This window comes from Pristiophorus japonicus, chromosome 1 (genome assembly GCF_044704955.1).
Source record: "Pristiophorus japonicus isolate sPriJap1 chromosome 1, sPriJap1.hap1, whole genome shotgun sequence".
NCBI classification, from domain to species: domain Eukaryota; kingdom Metazoa; phylum Chordata; class Chondrichthyes; family Pristiophoridae; genus Pristiophorus; species Pristiophorus japonicus.
The window spans coordinates 349775650-349799986 of NC_091977.1; the positions used below are offsets into that span (position 1 = coordinate 349775650).

At 45.8% G+C, this 24337-nt stretch overlaps 1 protein-coding gene across 1 annotated transcript in view; it reads left to right on the forward strand.

The window, feature by feature from the left end:
- amph (amphiphysin) overlaps positions 1-24337 on the forward strand; it is a 541139-nt gene that overhangs the window by 242700 nt on the left and 274102 nt on the right. The window contains exon 2 of the mRNA XM_070890365.1: positions 4063-4143. Within this exon, the coding sequence (XP_070746466.1) occupies positions 4063-4143 (81 nt within the window). The remainder of the gene's footprint in view (positions 1-4062; positions 4144-24337) is intronic.

Sequence of the window (24337 nt, forward strand, 5' to 3'; positions counted from 1 at the left end):
CTCTGATTCTCTCTCTGATTCTCTCTCCCTGATTCTCTCTCTCTGATTCTCTCGCTCTCTGATTCTCTGATTCTCTCTCTGATTCTCTCCCTCTGATTCTGATTCTCTCTCTGATTCTCTCTCTCTCTCTGATTCTCTGATTCTCTCTCTCTCTGATTCTCTCTCTGATTCTCTCTCTGATTCTCTCTCTCTGATTCTCTCTCTCTCTCTGATTCTCTCTCTCTCTGATTCTCTCTCTCTGATTCTCTCTCTGATTCTCTCTCTGATTCTCTCTCTCTGATTCTCTCTCTCTCTGATTCTCTCTCTCTCTGATTCTCTCTCTGATTCCCTCTCTCTCACTGATTCTCTGATTCTCTCTCTCTGATTCTCTGATTCTCTGATTTCTCTCTCTGATTCTCTCTCTGATTCTCTCTCCCTGATTCTCTCTCTTTCTCTGATTCTCTCTCTGATTCTCTCTCTGATTCTCTCTCTCTGATTCTCTCTCTCTGATTCTCTCTCTCTCTGATTCTCTCTCTGATTCTCTGATTCTCTCTCTGATTCTCTCTCCCTCATTCTCTCTCCCTGATTCTCTCTCTGATTCTCTCTCTCTCTCTGATTCTCTCTCTCTGATTCTCTCTCTCTGATTCTCTCTCCCTGATTCTCTCTCCCTGATTATCTCTCTCTCTGATTCTCTGATTCTCTCTCTGATTCTCTCTCTCTGATTCTCTGATTCTCTCTCTGATTCTCTGATTCTCTCTCTGATTCTCTCTCTCTGATTCTCTCGCTCTCTGATTCTCTGATTCTCTGATTTTCTCTCTGATTCTCTCTGTGATTCTCTCTCTGATTCTCTCTCTGATTCTCTCTCTGATTCTCTCTCTCTGATTCTCTTTCACTGATTCTCTGATTCTCTTTCTGATTCTCTCTCTCTGATTCTCTGATTCTCTCTCTGATTCTCTCTCTGATTCTCTCTCTGATTCTCTCTCTCTGATTCTCTGATTCTCTCTCTGATTCTCTCTCTGATTCTCTCTCTGATTCTCTCTCCCTGATTCTCTCTCTCTGATTCTCTCGCTCTCTGATTCTCTGATTCTCTCTCTGATTCTCTCCCTCTGATTCTCTGATTCTCTCTCTGATTCTCTCTCCCTGATTCTCTCTCTCTGATTCTCTCGCTCTCTGATTCTCTGTATCTCTCTCTGATTCTCTCTCTGATTCTCTCTATCTGATTCTCTGATTCTCTGATTCTCTCTCTGATTCTCTCTCTCTCTGATTCTCTCTCTGATTCTCTCTATCTGATTCTCTGATTCTCTCTCTGATTCTCTCTCTCTCTGATTCTCTCTCTGATTCTCTCTCTGATTCTCTCTATCTGATTCTCTGATTCTCTGATTCTCTCTCTCTCTGATTCTCTCTCTCTGATTCTCTCTCTCTCTGATTCTCTCTCTCTCTCATTCTCTCTCTGATTCTCTCTCATTCTCTCTCTTTCTCATTCTCTGATTCTCTCTCTGATTCTCTCTCTCTCTCTCGCTCTCTCTGCTTCAATCTCGCTTTCAATTGCTGGGCGCTCTTTTATTTTCATTGTTTGGCTTAAGCAATATCGAATTTCATGGAACAGAAAATGTCATAGGCTAGATAGTTGATCATTATTTCCAGAATTTCAGCTGCTTGACATTCTAGGTCCTCTTGTAGACCACAGGATGGTCGTCAATGACTAAATAGCTCAAAGTAAAATGCCCTGAAACTTTCATGCCATTTCTATGGTCCACTTGTCAGTCGAGAAGAAAGGCAGGAATATCGCAGCGCGAACCTGTAGATTAACAGCAATTATTCTTTCCTCATTCATACTTGTTTTGGAACTTGGAATTATGAATCATCGTGTGGATGTAATAAATAGGCTTTGCTTTAGAACAGAGAGGGTTAAGGGGAGATTTAATAGAGATATTCAAAATTATGAAGGTTTTACCAGAATAGGTATGTAGAAACTTTTTCCACTGGCAGGAGACTTGATAACCAGAAGACACAGATTGAAGATAATTGGCAAAAGAATCAGCGGGGATATGAGGATAATTTTTTTACGCAGGGAGTTGTTATGATCTATAATGCACTGCCTGAAAGGGTGGTGGAAGCAGATTCAATCGTAAATTTCAAAAGGGAATTGATATATACTTGAAAGGGAAAAAAAATGTAGGACTATGGGGCAAAGAACAGGGGAGTGGGACTAATTGGCTAGCTCTCACAGGCATGATGGGTCGAATGACCTCCTTCTGTGCTGTATGAATCAATTATCCTATGATAGATGGGAGACCACTGACATTGGAATACCATGTATACTGCAAACAATTTACTTAATTCACCTGTAAATGGGGATATTAGAAAACATAGAATAAAATAGGTGCGGGAGTCGTCCATTCGGCTCTTCGAGCCTGCACCAACATTCAATATGATCAAGGCTGATCATGCAACTTCAGTACCCATTCCTGCGTTCCCTCCATATCCCTTGATCCCTTTAGCCATAAGGGTCATATCTAACTCCCTTGTGAATATATCTAATGAACTGGCCTCAACAACTTTCTGCAGTAGAGAATTCCACAGGTTCACAATTCTCTGAGTGAAGAAGTTTCTCCTCATCTCGGTCCAAAATGGCTTACCTCTTATTCTTAGACCATGACCACTGGTTCTGGACTTCCCCAACATTGGGAACATTCTTGCTGCATCTAACCTGTCCAATCCCGTCAGAATTTAATATGTTTCTATGAGATCCCCTCTCATTCTTCTAAATTCTAGTGAATATAAGCCTAGTCGATCCACAGAAAGTTGTTAAGGCCAGTTCGTTAAATATATTCAAAAGGGAGTTAGATGTGACCCTTACAGATAAAAGGATCAAGGGGTATGGAGAGAAAGCAGGAATTGAATACTGAAGTTACATGATCAGCCATGATCATATTGAATGGTAGTGCAGGCTCGAAGGGCCAAATGGCCTACTCCTGCACCTATTTTCTATGTTTCTATGTTTCTATGTACCATGATACCCAGGTCTCGTTGCACCTCCCCTTTTCCTAATCTGTCACCATTCAGATAATATTCTGCTTTCCTGTTTTTGCCACCAAAGTGGATAACCTCACATTTATCTACATTATACTGCACCTGCCATGCATTTGCCCACTTCATTAAGTACTCTGGGATGCAGACTATCAGGCCCCGGGGATTTATCGGCCTTCAGTCCCATCCATTTCCCTAACACAATTTCCCGTCTAATAAGGATTTCCTTCAGTTCCTCCTTCTCACTACTCTCGGTCCCCCAGTATTTCTGGAAGGTTATTTATGTCTTCCTTCGTCAAGACAGAACCAAAATATTTGTTTAACTGGTCTGCAATTTCTTTGTTCGCCATTATAAATTCACCTGTATCTGACTGCAACGGACCTACGTTTGTCTTTACTAATCTTTTTCTCTTCACATATCTATAGAAGCTTTTGCAGTCAGTTTTTATGTTCCCTGCAAGCTTACTCTCATACTCTATTTTCCCCCTCCTAATTAAACCCTTAGTCCTCCTCTGCTGTATTATAAAATTCTCCCCAGTCCTCAGGTTTGCTGCTTTTTCTGACCAATTTATATGTCTCTTCCTTGGATTTAACACTATCCTTAATTTCCCTTGTTAGCCACAATTGAGCCACCTTCCCCATTTTATTTTTACTCCAGACAGGGATGTACAATTGTTGAAGTTCATCCATGTGATCTTTAAATGTTTGCCATTGCCTATCCACCGTCAACCATTTAAGTATCAGTCCCCAGTCTATTCTAGCCAATTCACATCTCATACCATCGAAGTTGCCTTTCCTTAAGTTCAGGACCCTAGTCATGAATTAACTGTGTCACTCTCCATCTTAATAAAGAATTCTATCATATTATGGTCACTCTTCCCCAAGGGACCTCGCACGACCTGATTGTGTATCCAAGGTTAAATATTAACAATTGCCCTCAGACTGAAGTAATATTCAAGCATCACTATAACTATCTTCTTAACTCCAGCACCTTTAAAGTATGATCCAATGTTAAGTAACATCATGATTGTTTTTTGTTTTTTCAATTTACAGGTGCTTCAGAAGCTTGGTAAAGCAGATGAAACAAGAGATGAACAGTTTGAAGGATTTATACAGAACTTCAAAAAGCAGGAGGTAAGTAAAGAAAGATCTTGCATTGATATAGCACCTTCTCACATCTCGAGTACTCCCCAAAGCACTTCTCATTCAATAATTTATTTTTGAAGTGTAGTCACACTGTGACAATCACGACAGCTATTTTAGTACACAGCAAGTTCCATAATTAAATGAATCGGTGGTTAATCTGATTTTTTTTAATGGCGTTTGTTATGTGTTTAGTTGCTCTGATAATGACTCCAAGAAGCAATGTGTTGTACTTGAACTGTAGTGACCTTAGTCCTTTATTAATAACTCCAGAGTGAGGATGACACCTGGTGGCCTGCCTTTTATACTAGGCCTGGCACACCTGTACAGGTAACCTACAAGCCTCCCACTGAGGTGCCCCCTGGTGGCACACCTTGTAATAGTACAAACAGTAACCATGTAGGGTACATGGCAGTGTTGGTTGAGGGAGGAATGTTGGCCCAGTAGCATGTTCTGCCATTCAGGCCGGAGAATTTGACATCATTGCTTCATTTTCCAGCAAAAACATGAAGTTTGCATGTAGTCTAGTATGTAATAGTGCTCTCTGGCTCCTGATGTAATCATGTCATACTTGATGTTGAGAGGGTGAATAGTAACAAAGCTGTTGATTATCTGTGCAGACACAGCCATTGTCAGTGCAGGAAGCAATCATTCTCCCCATACACCTATATTAACTGGCTTCATTAAGAAAATGTCTGATGTTCTTCCCCTCTATTTTATATTCCCTTTTCCTTTTAAGGTTTCCTGACTTGTATGGAAAGCAACAACAACTAGTTGTATTTATATAGTGCCTTTAATGTAGTAAAATATCCCAAGGTGCTTCACAGGAGCATTATCAAACAAGATTTGACACCAAGCCACATATGGAAATATTAGGACAGATGACCAAAAGCTTGGCCAAAGCGGAAAGTTTTAAGGAGCGCTTTAAAATAGGAGAGAAAGAGAGGTAGAGTGGCAGGAAGGTTTAGGGAAGGAATTCCAGAGCATAGGGCCTTGGCAGCGGAAGGCACAGCTGCCAATGGTGGAGCAATTAAAATCAGGGATGCTCAAGAGGCCAGAATTGGAGGAGCGCAGAGATCTCAGAAGGTAGTAGGGCTGGAGGTGATTACAGAGATAGGGAGAGGTGAGAATGTAGAGGGATTTGAATACAGGTTGAGAATTTTCGAATTGAGTGTTGCGGGACCGTGAGCCACTGTAGGCCAGCGAGGATATGGGTGGTCGGTACTTGGTGCGAGTTAGGATATGGGTAGCAGAGGTTTGGAAGAGCTGAAGTTTATAGAGGGTGCACAGTGGGAGGCTGGCTAAGAGTGCATTGGAATAGTCGAGTTTAGAGGTAACAAAGGTGTGGACTAGGGTTTCAGATGTAGATGAACTGAGGCAACGCGGAGACGGGCAATGTTACGGAGTTGGAAGTAGGTGGTCTTGGTGATGGAAAACATATGGGGTCGTAATCTCAGCTCAGAGTCAAATAGAACTCTATCAGCCTCATACAGTGGCCAGGGAGAGGGATGGAGTCAATGGCTAAGAAATGGAGTTTGTGGCAGGGACCGAAGATAATGATTTCTCTCTTCTCAGTATATAATTGGATGAAAATTCAACTGATTCAATATTGGGTGTGGGACATGTAGAGTGACAAATCACAGGCAGTGGGGAGGTCGACAGAGATAGTGGTGAGGTAGAGCTGGGTGTTATCAGCGTACATGTGGAATCTGGCATTGTGTTTTTGGATGATGTCGCCAAAGGGCAGCATGTGGATGAGAAATAGGAGGGGACCAAGTTTAGACCTTGGAAGTGATTCTCTGACTATGACTGAATAGATAGGAATAGAACCAGACAAGTGCAGTCCCGTCCAGCTGGACAACGAAGGGACGACGTTGGAGGAAGATGGTGTAGTCAACTGTGTGAAAGGTCAAAAAGGTTGAGAAAGGACAATTTACCACAGTCACATAGGATATAATTTGTGACTTTGATATGGGCTGTTTCAGTGCTGTGGCAGGAGTGGAAACCTGATTGGAAGGATTCAAACATGGAGTTCCTGGAGAGATGGGCATGGATTTGGGGGTGGCAACATGTTCAAGGACTTTGGAGACAAAGGGGAGATTGGAGATAAGGTGATAGCTTGCAAGGGCAGAGGGGTCAAGGGTGGCTGATGACGGCAGATTTGAAGGCGGAGGGAGAAAGTACCTGAGGAGGGGGAACCATTAACAATATCAGCTAACATGGTGGCCAGAAAGGGAAGTTGGGTGGTCAGCAATTTGATGGGCATAGGTTCGAGAAAGCAGGAGGTAGGTCTCATGGACATGATGAGCTCGGTGAGGGCATAAGGGGAGATAGGGCAGAAGCTAGAGAAAGATGCAAGATTAGGGCTAGGGCAGAGGAGGATCTTAGGGGAAGTTTGGCCCGGTGGGCTAGGGGAAGGGAGGGAAGCAAGAAAGCTCCCAAACCTTTAACCAATGAATCTCTGGAACCTGCTGTTAGTAGATGGACCTGAGAGATGCAGGTTGGACTCACCCTGATACTTTCCTTCATCTGGTGAAGTTTTTATCCATACTGTGCTTCTATAACAAAAGTAGAGGGTAGATTTACGGGTCATTATACTGCTAGTGGTTTACTGTGATACGCAAAAGGCCTCCCAAAATTTACCTGGAGAAATTTACCACATAGGACTTGTATCAACATTGGTGTAACTTTGTATTCCTTATGATTGGCAGCTGTATGCTGTGTGCTAACAATGGTCGATCAATATAAATCACATATTTTGAAGCTCTGCAGCCGTTTCTAGTTTGTTACTACCTGAAGTTATCAACAAACACGACTGCACTATAGGTGTAAATTGATCAGAAAGGACCAGGGGCTAGATTTTCCATTATTTTTGCGTCCATACCACCCACTTAACGTCCATTTTAACGCTGAAATGAGGTGTAACGCCCATATATCGCCCATTTAGGCACAAAATGGAAACTGACACCCATTTCTCGGTCACTTATTGCCGAGCGTTACTTTTGCCATGTGCGTAACGCCGAGAAAAAACAATACCACCTGCCCACTTTTTTTGGACGGAATCATCAGAATGGGTGAACCCAATGCCCATAATATCGCCCAGCGTTACTATCGGCACGTAATTAATGCCAAGATTTAATAATACCGACCGCCCTCTGTTTTTTGTCGTAAAGATCACATTTGCCGAAACTAACGCCCAGTATATTGCCCATCCTTACTTTTGGCACCTTGCACACATCTCACCAACAATATCACTCGCCGAAAAAACCGCTGTGAAATAGTTGAACTGACCGAAACTACTCACAGCGATATGGACGCCATGTTTGAAATCGCAGGTCGCATCATTTAAAAGGCTGCTCTGTTTCAATCTCAGGGGAGTTCGGATATACTCTGGAGGTGTTTTGAGGTGATGTGAACATTCGAACAAACATCTTATCATATTGTGGACGATTGGAATTTACTAGGTGTCTTAGTGGACAATTCATTCTTTGTGAACAATCGGTGTAAAACAGATAGCTATTGGAATGGGGCCTGTCATTTCCCACCCTCTGTTGATGACCATGCACATGCTGCAGACTCGAGATGGTAGAAGGTACATTCGACAGCATCATGTGCCCAATGTAAGCCATGCCAGACTGATGAGGAGGACCAGACGTTACACCCCCCGCAAGTACAGGGAGAAGCAGTCTTACCTCAACTTGCCCGACACCACCTGTCTTCGGAGACTGCGCTTCCACAAAGAGGTTATCAGTGAGATATGCCAGCTCATCAGGAAAGATCTGCAGCCTGCCAGCACCATCAGGACTGCATTTTCCGTTGAGGACAAGGTCACTGCAGCACTGTGGTTCTACGCATCGGGTTCCTTTCAGGCCTCAGCTGGCGACATTTGTGCTCTATCTCAGCATGTCACACATTGCTGCATTCGACAGGTCACTGAAGCCCTGTGCACACGTAGGATGGACTTTATCAGCTTCCCTATGACCAGGGAGGCTCAGACTGAGAGGGCTTGAGGATTCTACCGAATTGCTAACTTCCCCAAAGTGCAGGGAGTAATAGACTGTACGCACATCGTGATGCGGGCACCTTTTCAGGATGCAGAGGTTTTCAGGAACCGCATGGGATTCCACTCCCTGAATGTATAACTTGTCAACCACCAGCAAATTATTATGGCAGTGAATGCTAAATTTCTGAGCAGCATCCATGATGCTCACATCCTGCGTGAGAGCACTGTATCTGACAAATTTACTGTTGTATGGCTATCTTGCTCTTTTCACTTCGTTGCTTTAAACATCGAATTACACATACACTCAGTTGTAGTAAATGCAGGATCAGGTCTTTTATTCAGACACTCATACTATACAAACCAAGTATGAAAGTTACTGAGACATGTCACAAAGGGAGCTCTTCCAATTTCCATGGCTGCTTGTGACACACACCTTCCGAGATTCCAGTGTCTAGTGTCCAGTGTCAAACTCTCATCTTTATACCAAAAAAGCCTTTGTACTCTTATTTCTTTGCATAGTACATTTAGACAATTAACATGCAGGCGATGTAGAATCAAAATGGCATTGTCCTGAAATTATGGCTAACTGCTTTCTGACTCGTTTAACATACAGACGATGTCATCAAATTATTATTCGCATAGTAACAAGGTGCACTCAAATACAGACAATGTCATGAATTAATATACACAACTCATTATTATTCGAATAGTTACAAGTTACACTCAAACACTCAACATGGCACCATATCGTCTAGCAGCCTGTTTTAATCCAATTTTGAATCTTCCAACATTTAACAATAAGAACATAAGAATTAGGAACAGGAGTAGGCCATCTAGCCCCTCGAGCCTGCTCCGCCATTCAACAAGATCATGGCTGATCTGGCCGTGGACTCAGCTCCACTTACTCGCCCGCTCCCCATAACCCTTAATTCCCTTATTGGTTAAAAATCTATCTATCTGTGATTTGAATACATTCAATGAGCTAGCCTCAGCTGCTTCCTTGGGCAGAGAATTCCACAGATTCGCAACCCTCTGGGAGAAGAAATTCCTTCTCAACTCGGTTTTAAATTGGCTCCCCCGTATTTTGAGGCTGTGCCCCCTAGTTCTAGTCTCCCCGACCAGTGGAAACAACCTCTCTGCCTCTATCTTGTCTATCCCTTTCATTATTTTAAATGTTTCTATAAGATCACCCCTCATCCTTCTGAACTCCAACGAGTAAAGATCCAGTCTACTCAATCTATCATCATAAGGTAACCCCCTCACCTCCAGAATCAGCCTCGTGAATCGTCTCCGTACCCCCTCCAAAGCCAGTATATCCTTCCTTAAGTAAGGTGACCAAAACTGCACACAGTACTCCAGGTGCGGCCTCACCAATACCCTGTACAGTTGCAGCAGGACCTCCCTGCTTTTGTACTCCATCCCTCTCGCAATGAAGGCCAACATTCCATTCGCCTTCCTGATTACCTGCTGCACCTGCAAACTAACTTTTTGGGATTCATGCACAAGGACCCCAGGTCCCTCTGCACCGCAGCATGTTGTAATTTCTCCCCATTCAAATAATATTCCCTTTTACTGTTTTTTTTCCCAAGGTGGATGACCTCACATTTTCCGACATTGTATTCCATCTGCCAAACCTTAGCCCATTCGCTTAACCTATCTAAATCTCTTTGCAGCTTCTCTGTGTCCTCTACACAACCCGCTTTCCCACTAATCTTTGTGACATCTGCAAATTTTGTTACACTACACTCTGTCCCCTCTTCCAGGTCATCTATGTATATTGTAAACAGTTGTGGTCCCAGCACCGATCCCTGTGACACACCACTAACCACCGATTACCAACCTGAAAAGGATCCATTTATCCCGACTCTCTACTTTCTGTTAGTTAACCAATTCTCGATCCATGCTAATATATTTCCTCTGACTCTGCGTACCTTTATCTTCTGCAGTAACCTTTTGTGTGGTACCTTATCGAATGCCTTTTGGAAATCTAAATACACCACATCCATCGGTACACCTCTATCCACCATGCTCGTTATATCCTCAAAGAATTCCAGTAAATTAGTTAAACATGAATTCCCCTTCATGAATCCATGTTTGCGTCTGCTTGATTGCACTATTCCTATCTAGATGTCCCGCTATTTCTTCCTTAATGATAGCTTCAAGCATTTTCCCCACTACAGATGTTAAACTAACCGGCCTATAGTTACCTGCCTTTTGTCTGCCCCCTTTTTTAAACAGAGGCGTTACATTAGCTGCTTTCCAATCCGCTGGTACCTCCCCAGAGTCCAGAGAATTTTGGTAGATTATAACGAATGCATCTGCTATAACTTCCGCCATCTCTTTTAATACCCTGGGATGGATTTCATCAGGACCAGGGGACTTGTCTACCTTGAGTCCCATTAGCTTGTCCAGCACTATCTCCCTAGTGATAGTGATTGCCTCAAGGTCCTCCCTTCCCACATTCCTGTGACCAGCAATTTTTGGCATGGTTTTTGTGTCTGCCACTGTGAACACCGAAGCGAAATAATCGTTTATGGTCTCAGCCATTTCCACATTTCCCATTATTAAATCACCCTTCTCATCTTCTAAGGGACCAACATTTACTTTAGTCACTCTTTTCCGGTTTATATATCAGTAAAAGCTTTTACTATCTGTTTTTATGTTTTCCGCAACTTACTTTCATAATCTATCTTTCCTTTCTTTATTGCTTTCTTAGTCATTCTTTACTGTCGTTTAAAATTTTCCCAATCTTCTAGTTTCCTACTAACCTTGGCCACCTTATACGCATTGGTTTTTAATTTGATACTCTCCTTTATTTCCTTGGTTATCCACGGCTGGTCATCCCTTCTCTTACCACCCTTTTTCACTGGAATATATTTTTGTTGAGCACTATGAAAGAGCTCCTTAAAAGTCCTGCACTGTTCCAAAATTGTGCCACCATTTAGTCTGTGCTCCCAGTCTACTTTAGCCAACTCTGCCCTCATCCCACTGTAGTCCCCTTTGTTTCAGCATAGTACGCTCGTTTGAGACACGACTTCCTCACCCTCAATCTGTATTACAAATTCAACCATACTGTGATCACTCATTCCGAGAGGATCTTTTACGAGGAGATCGCTTATTATTCCAGTCTCATTACACAGGATCAGATCTAAGATAGCTTGCTCCCTTGTAGGTTCTGTAACATACTGTTCTAAGAAACAATTCCACATGCATTCTATCAATTCCTTCTCAAGGCTACCCCGTGTGATTTGATTTGACCAATCGTTATGTAGCTTAAAATCCCCCATGATTACTGCCATTCCTTTTTCACATGCCTCCATTATTCCCTTGATTATTATCCGTCCCACCATGAAGTTATTATTTGGGGGCCTATAAACTACGCCCACCAGTGACTTTTTCCCCTTACTATCTCTCATCTCCACCCACAATGATTCAACATTTTGTTCATTAGAGCCAATATCTTCTCTCACAACTGCCCTGATATCATCCTTTATTAACAGAGCTACCCCACCTCCTTTCCCTTCTTGTCTATCTTTCTGAATTGTCAGATACCCCTGTATGTTTAATTCCCAGTCTTGGCCACCCTGCAACCACGTTTCAGTAATGGCCACCAAATCATACCCATTTGTAATGATTTGTTCCATCAACTCATTTACTTTGTTTCGAATGCTGCATGGCGTTTAGGTAAAGTGTTTTAGTACTCGTTTTTAAACCATGATTTTTAATTTTGACCCTTCCTGCAGCCCCTTTATATTCATACATATTATCTCTTCCTATCACGTTGTGGTTTACACTTACCCCAGTGCTACTCTGCTCTGTTGCCTCCTGCCTTTTGCATTCTTTCTTGGAGTTCTGTTCATCTGAGCTCTCACCCACTCTAACTCGCTCAGAGCCCTCTCCTGGGTTCCCATCCCCCTGCCAAGCTAGTTTAAAGCACTCCCAACTGCACTATCAAAACAACCCGCGAGAACATTGGTCCCGTCTCTGTTGAGGTGTAACCTGTCCGACTTGTACAGGTCCCACCTACCCCAGAAGCGGTCCCAATTGTTCAGGAAACTAAAGCCCTCCCTCCTACACCAATGCCCCAGCCACGTATTTATCTGACTAGCCTTCCTATTTCTACCCTCACTAATACGTGGCACTGGCAGTAATCCCGAGATTACCACCTTTGAGGTCCTGGCTTTCAATCTTACTCCTAGCTCCCTAAACTCAGCTTTCAGGTCCTCACCCCTCTTTCTACCTATGTCGTTGGTACCAATGTGGACCACAACCACTGGCTGTTCCCCTTCCCTCCCCAGAATGCCCTGCAGTCACTCAGTGACATCATTGACCCTTGCACCAGGGAGGCAACACACCATCCTGATGTCACTTTCGATCTCCAGACCACAGCAGGAAGCAAAGCATTTCAGAAATGCGGGCTTGTGCTCCCACATTTATCAATCAGCCACAAGGTCAATGCTGGATGCTTGGTGACAAAGGATATGGCCATGCCACCTGGCTGATGACCCCCCTGCGTGACACCCACATCGAAGCCATGAAGCGATACAACAAGAGCCATAGATCCACACGCAATATCATCGAGAAAACCATTGGAGTATTTAAGCAGCACTTTAGATGCCTGGACCACACAGGAGGCGAGCTCCAATACCACCCTGAGCAGGTAGCTCAATTTGTGGTGGTGAGCTCCATGCTGCACAACTTGGCTCTCAGGAGGAGCAAGAATTGCCAGAAGAGTCTGACAGTCCACCTCAGGAGAGAGAGGAAGAGGAGGACGAGGAGGTGGACATCAGGCCAGACAATCAGGCTGATGCTGAAGCCATGCCCCCACCCCCCTCTGTACTGCAGGAAAGGGCCCATGGTGGCATCATAGCTGCAAGATTCTTACGTCAGCAGCTCATAAATGAGCGCTTTGCTTGAAAGAACGTTGGTGGTATTTACGAAGCTGCAACACTGCTAGGTGTGCAGGTCATACATCAATGGTGTGCATCACCTTGGTGACAATTAATGTTTAAGTAGATTCAAGTTAAGTGTAATTATACCTTTTCATGTTAAGGAATCATGAGTGTGTAACGGTGCAGCTATCTGAGCCAATGTGCAACAAGGTTATGTTAAACAAAAAATATTTAATCCGACCATTTGTCTGAAATCATAAGTATATCTGTTTAAAAAAAACAACCCACCCGACCCCCGCCTGAGCCCACAACAAATTTATCACATTTACATCATTACAATGGTCCCCATTTCCCGCAAAACAGAACACAAATGCAAACCAACAAGGTAGCCCACTCGCCCCTTGCCCCGAACCTCCCACCAAAATAGCAGCAGCAACCTAAAAATATGCCCCAGACAACACCTGCGGCCAAGCACCTCACTTTCCTTTCCACCCCGGCCCCCCCCGCTACTCCTCCCCACCTCTACCCCTTCCCCTGCTGACTCCAAGCCGCCTGGCTGAGGAGCTCCTCAGGTGATGCTTCATTGGGGGGGGGGGGGATGACGGCAGAACCGCTGCTTGGACGGATACAGGAGATACGGTCCCGAGGTGGGAACGTGCACCGAGCCAGAAGCAAAATGTTCCTCCTGGCTCTCATGTGACGTTGGCAATGGGGATGTGGCACCTTGCTTTGCAGTGCCACTGGGAGCTCTCTGCTACCAGTGTTCCTGGATAACAGCACCAGGGCCTCCTGCATCCCTTCCATGTTATGTATTATTTGTTGGACAAAAACTTGGTGCCAACTACGTTCTTGGTGCTTAGTAGACTTGTTGCTGCTGGTGAATCTCTCTCATGCCTCCTACAACAACCAAACAAGCACACACCACACCACACACGCTTTCAGTCCCTCTCTGCACCATCTCTCCCTATCTCCTCTTCTGCGCATGTAATGATGACCCCTGACCTCCTGAATCACGGGAAATGAGCGTTGCCATGCCGTTGCTAAGGATGGTGACACTTTACGGCAGAAAGTCAAAGAGATTTAACGCTAACACCCATTTCTCGCGATAACGCCAAATTTTTAAAATGGAGATTAGGGGCTTTGAAAATGGGCGACAAGCCGCCGATCTGAAACCCCATTTTTACCGCCCACGCCTATAATGCCCATTTTTGGGCGATCTGCACAAAAGTGCAAAATCTAGCCCCAGATCCACTTGGCAGTGACTCTTAGACCATTGAATGTGGAGCTGGTTCTGCAAAACCTAAACTGGAAAACATAATCACTAAGTGGCATTAGTATGCACATCCATCTTCTTTACAGAATTATGTCAATATATTACACTTGATTAATGTCTCGTTCAAAATGAAGTGAAACAACGATTTCAAAAATTATTTGTGGTTGAAAGAAAACAATAAACTATAAATAATGATTAATGATTGAAACTAGCTGTGTTATTTTATTCAGTGTTGCAATGGTTTATGTGAATGATGCAGTGGTACAAATGAAGCTTGAAGAATATTGATAGATTTGTTTTTAATTCCACTTACTTTGCAAATTATTTTCTCTTCCTCTTTTATCCTGCCTGTGCCATGCACCTTTCCTTGACTGAGGGGACGTCAAGATCATCATCATTCAATCTTATCACTCCTTGTACAACATAGAGGCCCGATTCTAACCTCCCGCGCCTAATGAGAATGAGGCATGCAGGGATTAAAGTAGGGGCAGAGTACTTACCCTTCCATTCACATCGTGCACCTGCCCGGCACCATTTTAACTCCCAGGTTCGTGAGGAGTCAGAGGCCTTTGATGTAGGCAATTGAGGGATTCCTAAACATGCGAAACTCAGGTTCCTGTGGCGTAAATAGGGTCGCAACACAATTTTAACTTGCAGTCACACAATTTCCGACCAGTACTAGAGCTGCCAGAGAAAACATCTGGCAAACTGGATCAGGCCAGAAGAGGTCCTGGAAGGTAAGTTTTCTTGTGGGTTAGAAGGAGTAAGAATGCTCATCTGTGCCTCACAAGACGCCTTAGGCCTACCCTGCATCAGCATTTCCCCCTCCCCCCAACTGTGCTTATGTCCCAACCCCACCCCCACCCTATTACCCACTTACCTCAGTGTCAGGAACTGGTCCCTCGCATCCCCGGCGGCAGCCTCTTGCCATCTGCAATCCCACCCGCTGGCATCTGCTGATTCCCACTGGGTTCAGCCGGGAGTCTGGCCTTGAACATGGAAATGAGGCCCGGGAGTTAAAATCTCTCCAGGCCTCACACGGCACCGTGATGCTCGCCCGACCTCAGCACGCCCCGAATTAAAATTGGGGTAAGATCTTCTTGCATTTTTCACCATTGAACTCTGTTTTGAGCAGCAACATGTAGCTCGTTCTTTTTACTTTGGCATCCACACTTCTATGCCAACTGTTTTGTTGGCCTTCTTGATCCATGTTCCAAACTGAGTGGTTGCCTTAGGCATAAGAAGGGGCACCTTCCAATTGGCTTTGACTGCATCGAATTATTTTTGTCTACTGAAAATCATCTTTTATCCTGAGGGCTTGTTCTACTGCTGCTTTTGTAGATGTTTCATTAACATTCATTCACAAGATGAGGTCATTAGCCTAGCCTCAGCTTTGCCCACTTTAACTAGGCTTGGGGTCATCATCTACATGGAACCCGTAACAGGTTGAGGGGACAGGTAAAGTGATACCTCTCCAATGCAGCTTACAATCAGTACTCCTAGGCCAAATACTGTTCTTAAATAAGGAGAATTCCTATCTTAGTTACACAATTCATGAACTCTTCATTAATAATTAAGAGAGCTATTTGCAATATTAATGCAGGCTGGTGACTGCTGGGAGCCTCTTTTATGAAAAGGACACGAAGGAGGCTCGTAGTCACTTGCACCATAGACATGGCAGATGGATCAGAAAATCTGGCTCCTCTCAGAAGGGCAGGAATAGTTCGACTCAAAGGTGGATGAGTGCCTTCCCCCAAACAGATTACAGAGTGATTATCTGCACAAACACTTTCGTGACCTTCTGCGCATGCGTGCTGTTTACCAAAGCTGTGCATGCACTGTACCCAATAGTTGCAGCCTGCACCGTGGGCCACGCTTTCCTCGGCTCCATAAGGAGAAGGTCATTGGATCCAGTGGTGGCCGGGGGGGAGAGAGAGGATCGAAAGGGCAGAGAGAAAGGAAATTGTGGCGGGGATTGGGGGGCGGCGGGAAGAGACAGAGGGGATCGGAGGGGGAGAGAGAGGATCGAGGGGGGAAGAGAGGGAGAGGATCGGAGCGGGGGGTGGAGAGGAAGGGAGAGAGAGAGGGGATCAGGGGGTGGGGGGGAGAGAAAGAATGAGAGATTAAAACGGGAGAGAGAGGGGATTGGAGTGGGGAGAGAGAGAAGGGGAATTGGAGGGGGGGAGAGAGGAGATTGGATGGGGGAGAGAGAGGGGATCGGATGGGGGAGACAGAGAGAATCGGAGGGGGGAGAGAGAGGGGGAGGAAGAGATGGGATCAGGGTGGGAGAGAAAGAGAGGGGAATCAAAGGGGGGAGAGGGGTTGGGAGTGGGGCGAGATGGAATCGGAGGGGGAGAGAGGGGAATAGAGGGAGGAGAGACAGGGGGAGAGAGAGAGGGGATTGGAGGAGTGAGAGACTGGGGGAGAGAGAGGGGATCGGAGGGGGGAGATAGAGGGGATCAGAGGGGGAGGGAGAGGGAGGGGATTGGAGAGGGGGGAGAGAGGAGACGGAGTAGGAGAGAGAGAGAGGAGATCAGTGGAGGGAGAGAAAGGGGAGAGCGAGGAGGGATCAGAGGGGGAGAGAGGGAGAGAGAGGATTGAAGGGGGAGAGAGAGGGAATCGTAGGGGAGTGAGAGGGTGGATCAGAGGGTGGAGAGAGAGGTAAGAGAGAGGATCGAAAAAGGAGAGAGAGGGAATCTGAGGGGTAAGAGAGGGGGGATCGGAGTGGGGAGAGAGAGCGGAGTGATCAGAGGTGGGAGATGGAGAAGGGGACTGGAGGGAGAAAGAGAGGAGAGAGAGAAGGGGAAGGAACGAGATCGGAGGGAGGAGAGACTGGGGCGAGAGAAAGGGAATCGGTGGGGGGAGAGACAGAGGGGGAGAGAAAGAGAGCAGAGGGTTAGAGAGCAAGAGGAGGGGGAGAGAGAGAGGAGGTGAGAGAGAGGATCGAAGGGGTAAAAGAGAGAATTGGAGGTGAGAGGGGTTCAGGAGCTTGGGAGGTGTGGGTAAACAGCATGATGAGCTCAGTGGTGATGGGGAAGAATGTGATCTAGGTCTAAAGGGGGGGAGGGTTGAGCACAAGAACGTGGTCCAGATGGTAAGATGGATCATGTTCTTCCAACCCCACACCCTTCACACCCACACCACATTCTCCCTCTCCTCCCCCTACACCTAGTTGATTTCTTGGAAGGTTCGGTGCGTGTGTGACAAGTGACATCATTGGACTGGACGAAATCCAGAAATCATTTAACTGTCACTATTCACTTCATACTGAATAAACCTGTTAACAATCTGTGACCCACACACAATGCCCCATCTATGGTGGGGGTGGTGGTGAGGGGGGGAGGGTCAGGAACTTGTTGAGGGGAGAAGGTCCAGAACCCAGCGTAGGATGGAGAAGCTCGGGTAGGGGAGAAGGTCAAGAACCCGGGAGCGGGGGAGGAAGCTCAGGAATTTGGGCAGAGGGAGATCACAAACTTAAGTAGGGGGAGGCCAGGGAGGCTGGGTGAGAAGGGCAGGAACTTGGGGTGGGAGTGAAGTCAGGAACTTGGAGTGGGGAGGTCAGGAACTTGGGCAGAGGGAGAAGGATTGGAACTGGGGGGAAGAAAACATCAGGGTCAGGGTCAGGAACTTGTTGGGGAGGGAAATGGTCAAAATCTCGGGAGGATGGGAGGAAGGCTAGGAACTTATTGGTGAAGGTGCAGGAACTTGCTTGGGGTGGGTGTAGAAGTTCTTAATCCGCAAGGGTGAGCCCTGTCTGTTCTATGTGAGCCCTGTTCTGTCTGGAGCCTGGCAGTCAGAATGGCTCAAATTACACTTTGCAAAGTACTTGGGGGCCGAAATTGGTGAAGGGCAAGGGTCGTCCAAGTGCTGCCCAAAGGACCGCCGATGGTCGTCGAGATATCTGACAGTACTCTGCGCGGGGTTTTCAGCAAAAGCTTCCTTGAAAGGGCGGCCGGAGACAAAAGAGGGAGATCACTATCAATCTGGGCAGCAGCGGGCAGGAGCTCTCATTCTCGGCAGCAAAGGTGCTTGCCGCCCAAGTGCCATTGAGGATGGAGTCCGGCCCACAGAGGGTCAAAGAGCTGAAAATAAAAAGCATAGAAAAAAAACATCGGAAGATCTTCAGGGAACACCATCACGATAAGTCGCGGTAAAGAAAATTTTAAAAAATTGTTTACTAACCTTTTTTTTCAACTCTTCATACTCACCTTTGGGGACAGACCAGCCTCCAGCCAACGGTCCACCACCGTTCTGGTGCTGACTCCTGCCTGCACCAATCTGGCATCTCAGCCGGCGGGAGTCCACTTACGCCACTCGGTCATCCGCTGACGTCAGCGGGCGGTTCCCGACAGTTCTCCCCTCCCGCCTGCTCCAGAACCAAATCGAAACTGGCACTGGGCGAAACTCAAGAAGGAATCTCGGCAGGAGTGGCGGCTGTCGGTGGCAGTGGGCGGTAAGGCCATCAATTTCGGCCCCTTGACTACTTAATCAGGCAGGATCTAATTACACATTCCAGAGAAACTGCTGGGTGTGTCTTGTCCTCCAAGGTGACCAATCAGAAATCTGGTTTTGGGAATAAACGTGACCAATAGATTAATAGTCCCTCAATAATTACCTGGCCTTTTGTAGCAGTAGTGTGTCTGGAATTTCAGACTCTGCAGTTAGGCCATTATCGCCATGTGCACGTAATGCAGGGAGACTTTTATTCTTGCTGGCTTGATTGTAGTAATGAGGTGACCAGAGAGATGCCCTTCAATGTGATTGTTGTCCCTCTTGGACAGTAATGATGATTGAGATGACATTTGTTGGTCAAGAGAACAGAAAGCACGATCTGCTTCCCTTTTTAAACTAAAAGCAGGATGGATATATTCAATGAAAGCTCTTTGACATTGGCGGAGTTCCTTGGGGCTCTGGAGCACACTCAAATCCTCCTTCAATGAGGATACTTATCACAATAAAATCATCTACATTCCGTAAATATGCAGTCGGTGTGTGTTGTCGATAATAACATTGAGCAGGAAATGAAAAATATCCAAACGATAATTTTCCGACTATGCACTCCCAACTTGCTTGCTGGGAGCAAATTTTAGAAGATCGGGCGCACGTAGCGTGTGCATGATCATGTACCTCAAGGGCTCCTTGCTGGGAGTGACGAGTCGAAAAGTCTCCCCTCTACGGTGCAATAAGATTGCTTTCTGCACCCCCAATCTTTTTGGAATCTTTGCTGCTGGCTGGTAGAAGATGGAGCTGTCACTGGAGGAAATGGTTAATATTCCTTATTCTGAATCAACAGAGCTCTGCCATGGAAACTTATAATCAGATCTTCCTAGCTTTGTAAAAAAAATTGTAAAGTGGGATATGGAGTGCTCAAAGTAAAATTCCAGAGCATTAATGGGTTAGTTGGTGCATTACAGCTTGATCTTCTGAAGAGCTGCCATATACTCCTACCTTATTGTATGTTAAATTGAGATAAGTGGCATGATCATGTATCTCAAGTCTTTGGCGATCCAGCTGGGCCGGTTCAAGCTAATTTGCGAAATAACTGAATTTAGTCCAATTTAGCTGTTATATATGTATACTTGTATTTACTCTGTACAGGCACCAGAGGGCTCATCCCCTGGAGTCCCAAGGGATCCCATAATCCCTTGGGAGCACAGGTATTTAAGGAGGCTTCACAGGTTGGAGAGGCACTCTGGAGACTTGCAATAAAAGACTAAGGTCACACTTTACTTTGAGCTCACAGTGTTCAGTCTGACTCTTTCTCCAGCGGTGCAGGCTAGAAGGGCTGAATGGCCTGCTCCTGCACCTATTTTCTATGTTTCTATGTTTCCATACACAACAACTGGCGATGAGATACAGATAACAAACCCAAAGATGCAGAGAACAGTGGGCATCCTGGAGAAATTTTCGGAGGGAGATGATTGGGAAACTTTTGTGGATTGACTCGACTAATACTTCGTGGCCAATGAGCTAGATGGGGAAGAGAGCGCTGCCAAATGAAGGGCGATCCTCCTCACCGTCTGTGGGGCACCAATGTATGGCCTCATGAAGAATCTAGTCACTCCAGCGAAACCCACGGAAAAATCATATGATGATTTGTGCACACTGGTCTGAGAGCATTTGAACCCGAAGGAAAGCGTTCTGATGGTACTGGTTCTACACCTACAAAAGGTCTGAAGGCCAGAAAGTGGGGAGTTATGTCGCTGAGCTAAGACGCCTTGCAGAACATTGTGAATTTGAAGGATATTTGGAGCACATGCTCAGAGACTTTTTCGTACTTGGCATTGGCCACGAAACCATACTTCGCAAACTTTTGACTGCAGAGACCTCAACCTTGAGTAAGGCCATAGCGATAGCCCAGGCGTTCATTGCCACCAATGACAATACGAAGCAAATCTCTCAGCACACAAGTGCTAGTACAAGTACTGTGAACAAAATGATGTTGTTTTCGAATCGTAACGTACAGGGCAGGTCACACATACCTGCAGCTACACATCCGCAGATGTCTCAGAGTCCACTATCAAGGGTGATGAATGCATGGCCATTAACATCTTGTTGACATCTTATTTCCATTCATGCCGCTTCAAAGAGTACGTTTGCAAGGGCTGTGGAACAATGGGACACCTCCAACGAGTGTGCAGGCGAGCTGCAAAGCCTGTTAAACCTGCAAACCACCATGTTGCAGAGGAGGACAGATCCACAGAGGATCACGACAAACCAGAGCCTCAAAATGAGGAGGCAGAGGTACATGGGGTGTACACATTCACCATGAATTGTCCCCCGATAATGCTGAATGTTGAACTAAATGGACTCCTGGTGTCAATGGAGCTGGACACGGGCGCGTGCCGGTCCATCATGGGCAAAAAGACGTTCAAAAGGTTGTGGTGCAACAAGGCCTCAAGGCCAGTCTTAACTCCAGTTCACAAGCAACGAAGTACTTACACGAAAGAACTGATTCCTGTAATCAGCAGTGCTACCGTAAAGGTCTCCTACGATGGAGCGGTGCACAAGCTACCACTCTGGGTGTACCGGGCGATGGTCCCATGCTGCTCGGCAGGAGTTGGCTGGGAAAAATATGCTGGAACTGGGACGACGTCCGAGTGTTATCGCCTGCTGACGACACTTCGTGTGCCCAGGCCTTAAACAAATTTCCTTCGCTGTTCGAACCAGGCATCGGGAAATTCCAAGGAGCAAAAGTGCAGATCCACCTAATTCCGGGGGCGCGACCCATCCATCACAAGGCGAGAGCAGTACCGTACATGATGAGAGAAAGGGTAGAGATCGAACTAGACGGCTGCAAAGAGAGGGCGTCATTTCCCCGATCGAGTTGAATGAGTGAGCCAGTCCCATCGTCCCAGTCCTCAAGGGAGATGGCACCATCAGAATCTATGGCGATTACAAAGTAACTATCAATCGTTTCTCCCTGCAGGACCAATACCCACTACCAAAGGCCAACGACCTCTTTGCAATGTTGGCGGGAGGAAAGACGTTCATGAAGCTGGATCTGACTTCAGCCTACATGACGCAGGAACTGGAGGAATCATCGAAGGCCCTCACCTGTATCAACACGCACAAAGGTCTTTTTGTTGATAACAGATGCCCGTTTGGAATTCGAGCGGTGGCGGCGATATTCCAGAGAAACATGGAAAGCTTACTGAAGTCGGTCCCGCACACCGTGGTCTTCCAGGATGACATCTTGGTCACAGGTCGGAACACAGTCGAGCATCTGCAGAACCTGGAGGAGGTTCTTAGTTGACTCAACTGCGTGGGACTCAGGTTAAAATGCTCAAAGTGCGTTTTCCTGGCGCCTGAAGTGGAGTTCCTGGGAAGGAGGATTGTGGCGGACGGTATCAGGCCCACCAACGCGAAGACGGAGGCAATCGAGAACACACCGAGGCCACAGAATGTGACGGGGCTGCGGTCGTTTCTGGGACTCCTGAACTACTTTGGTAACTTCTTACCAGGTCTCAGCACACTGTTAGAACCACTGCATGTCTTACTACGAAAAGGGGACAAATGGGTTTGGCTAGGATAGATTGGCGAATGATACTTAAGGGGTTGACAGTGGATGGGCAGTGGCAGACATTTAGAGATCGCATGGATGAACTACAACAATTGTACATCCCTGTCTGGCGTAAGAATAAAAAAGGAAAGGTGGCTCAACCGTGGTTATCAAGCGAAATCAGGGATAGTATTAAAGCCAAGGAAGTGGCATACAAATTGGCCAGAAATAGCAGTGAACCCGGGGACTGGGAGAAATTTAGAACTCAGCAGAGGAGGAAAAAGGGTTTGATTTGGGCAGTGAAAATAGAGTACGAGAGGAAGCTTGTAGGGAACATTAAGACGGCATGCAAAAGCTTTTATAGATATGTAAAGAGAAAAAGGTTAGTAAAGACAAACGTAGGTCCCTGCAGTCAGAATCAGGGGAAATCATAACTGGGAACAAAGAAATGGCAGACCAATTCAACAAGTACTTTGGTTCGGTATTCACTAAGGAGGACACAAACAACCTTCCGGATATAAAAGGGGTAAGAGGATCTGGTAAGAAGGAGGAACTGAGGGAAATCCTTATTAGTCGGGAAATTGTGTTGGGGAAATTGATGGGATTGAAGGCCGATAAATCCCCAGGGCCTGATGGACTGCATCCCAGAGTACTTAAGGAGGTGGCCTTGGAAATAGCGGATGCATTGACAGTCATTTTCCAACATTCCATTGACTCTGGATCAGTTCCTATGGAGTGGAGGGTAGCCAATGTAACCCCACTTTTTAAAAAAGGAGGGAGAGAGAAAACAGGGAATTATAGACCGGTCAGCCTGACATCGGTAGTGGGTAAAATGATGGAATCAATTATTAAGGATGTCATAGCAGCGCATTTGGAAAGAGGTGACATGATAGGTCCAAGTCAGCATGGATTTGTGAAAGGGAAATCATGCTTGACAAATCTTCTGGAATTTTTTGAGGATGTTTCCAGTAGAGTGGACAAGGGAGAACCAGTTGATGTGGTGAATTTGGACTTTCAGAAGGCTTTCGACAAGGTCCCACACAAGAGATTAATGTGCAAAGTTAAAGCACATGGGATTGGGGGTAGTGTGCTGACGTGGATTGAGAACTGGTTGGCAGACAGGAAGAAAAGAGTAGGAGTAAATGGGTACTTTTCAGAATGGCAAGCAGTGACTAGTGGGGTACCACAAGGTTCTGTGCTGGGGCCCCAGCAGTTTACACTGTACATTAATGATTTAGACGAGGGGATTAAATGTAGTATCTCCAAATTTGCGGATGACACTAAGTTGAGTGGCCGTGTGAGCTGCGAGGAGGATGCTATGAGGCTGCAGAGTGACTTGGATAGGTTAGGTGAGTGGGAAAATGCATGGCAGATGAAGTATAATGTGGATAAATGTGAGGTTATCCACTTTGGTGGTAAAAACAGAGAGACAGACTATTATCTGAATGGTGACAGATTAGGAAAAAGGAAGGTGCAACGAGATCTGGGTGTCATGGTACATCAGTCATTGAAGGTTGGCATGCAGGTACAGCAGGCGGTTAAGAAAGCAAATGGCATGTTGGCCTTCATAGTGAGGGGATTTGAGTACAGGGGCAGGGAGGTGTTACTACAGTTGTACAGGGCCTTGGTGAGGCCACACCTGGAGTATTGTGTACAGTTTTGGTCTCCTAACTTGAGGAAGGACATTCTTGCTATTGAGGGAGTGCAGCGAAGGTTCACCAGACTGATTCCCAGGATGGCGGGACTGACATATCAAGAAAGACTGGATCAACTGGGCTTGTATTCACTGGAGTTCAGAAGAATGAGAGGGGATCTCATAGAAACGTTTAAAATTCTGACGGGTTTAGACAGGTTAGATGCAAGAAGAATGTTCCCAATGTTGGGGAAGTCCAGAACCAGGGGTCACAATCTAAGGATAAGGGGTAAGCCATTTTATCATCTGAAAGATGACACCTCTGATAGTGCAGCACTCCCTCAACACTGCACTGAAGTGTCAGCCTAGATTTTTGTGCTCA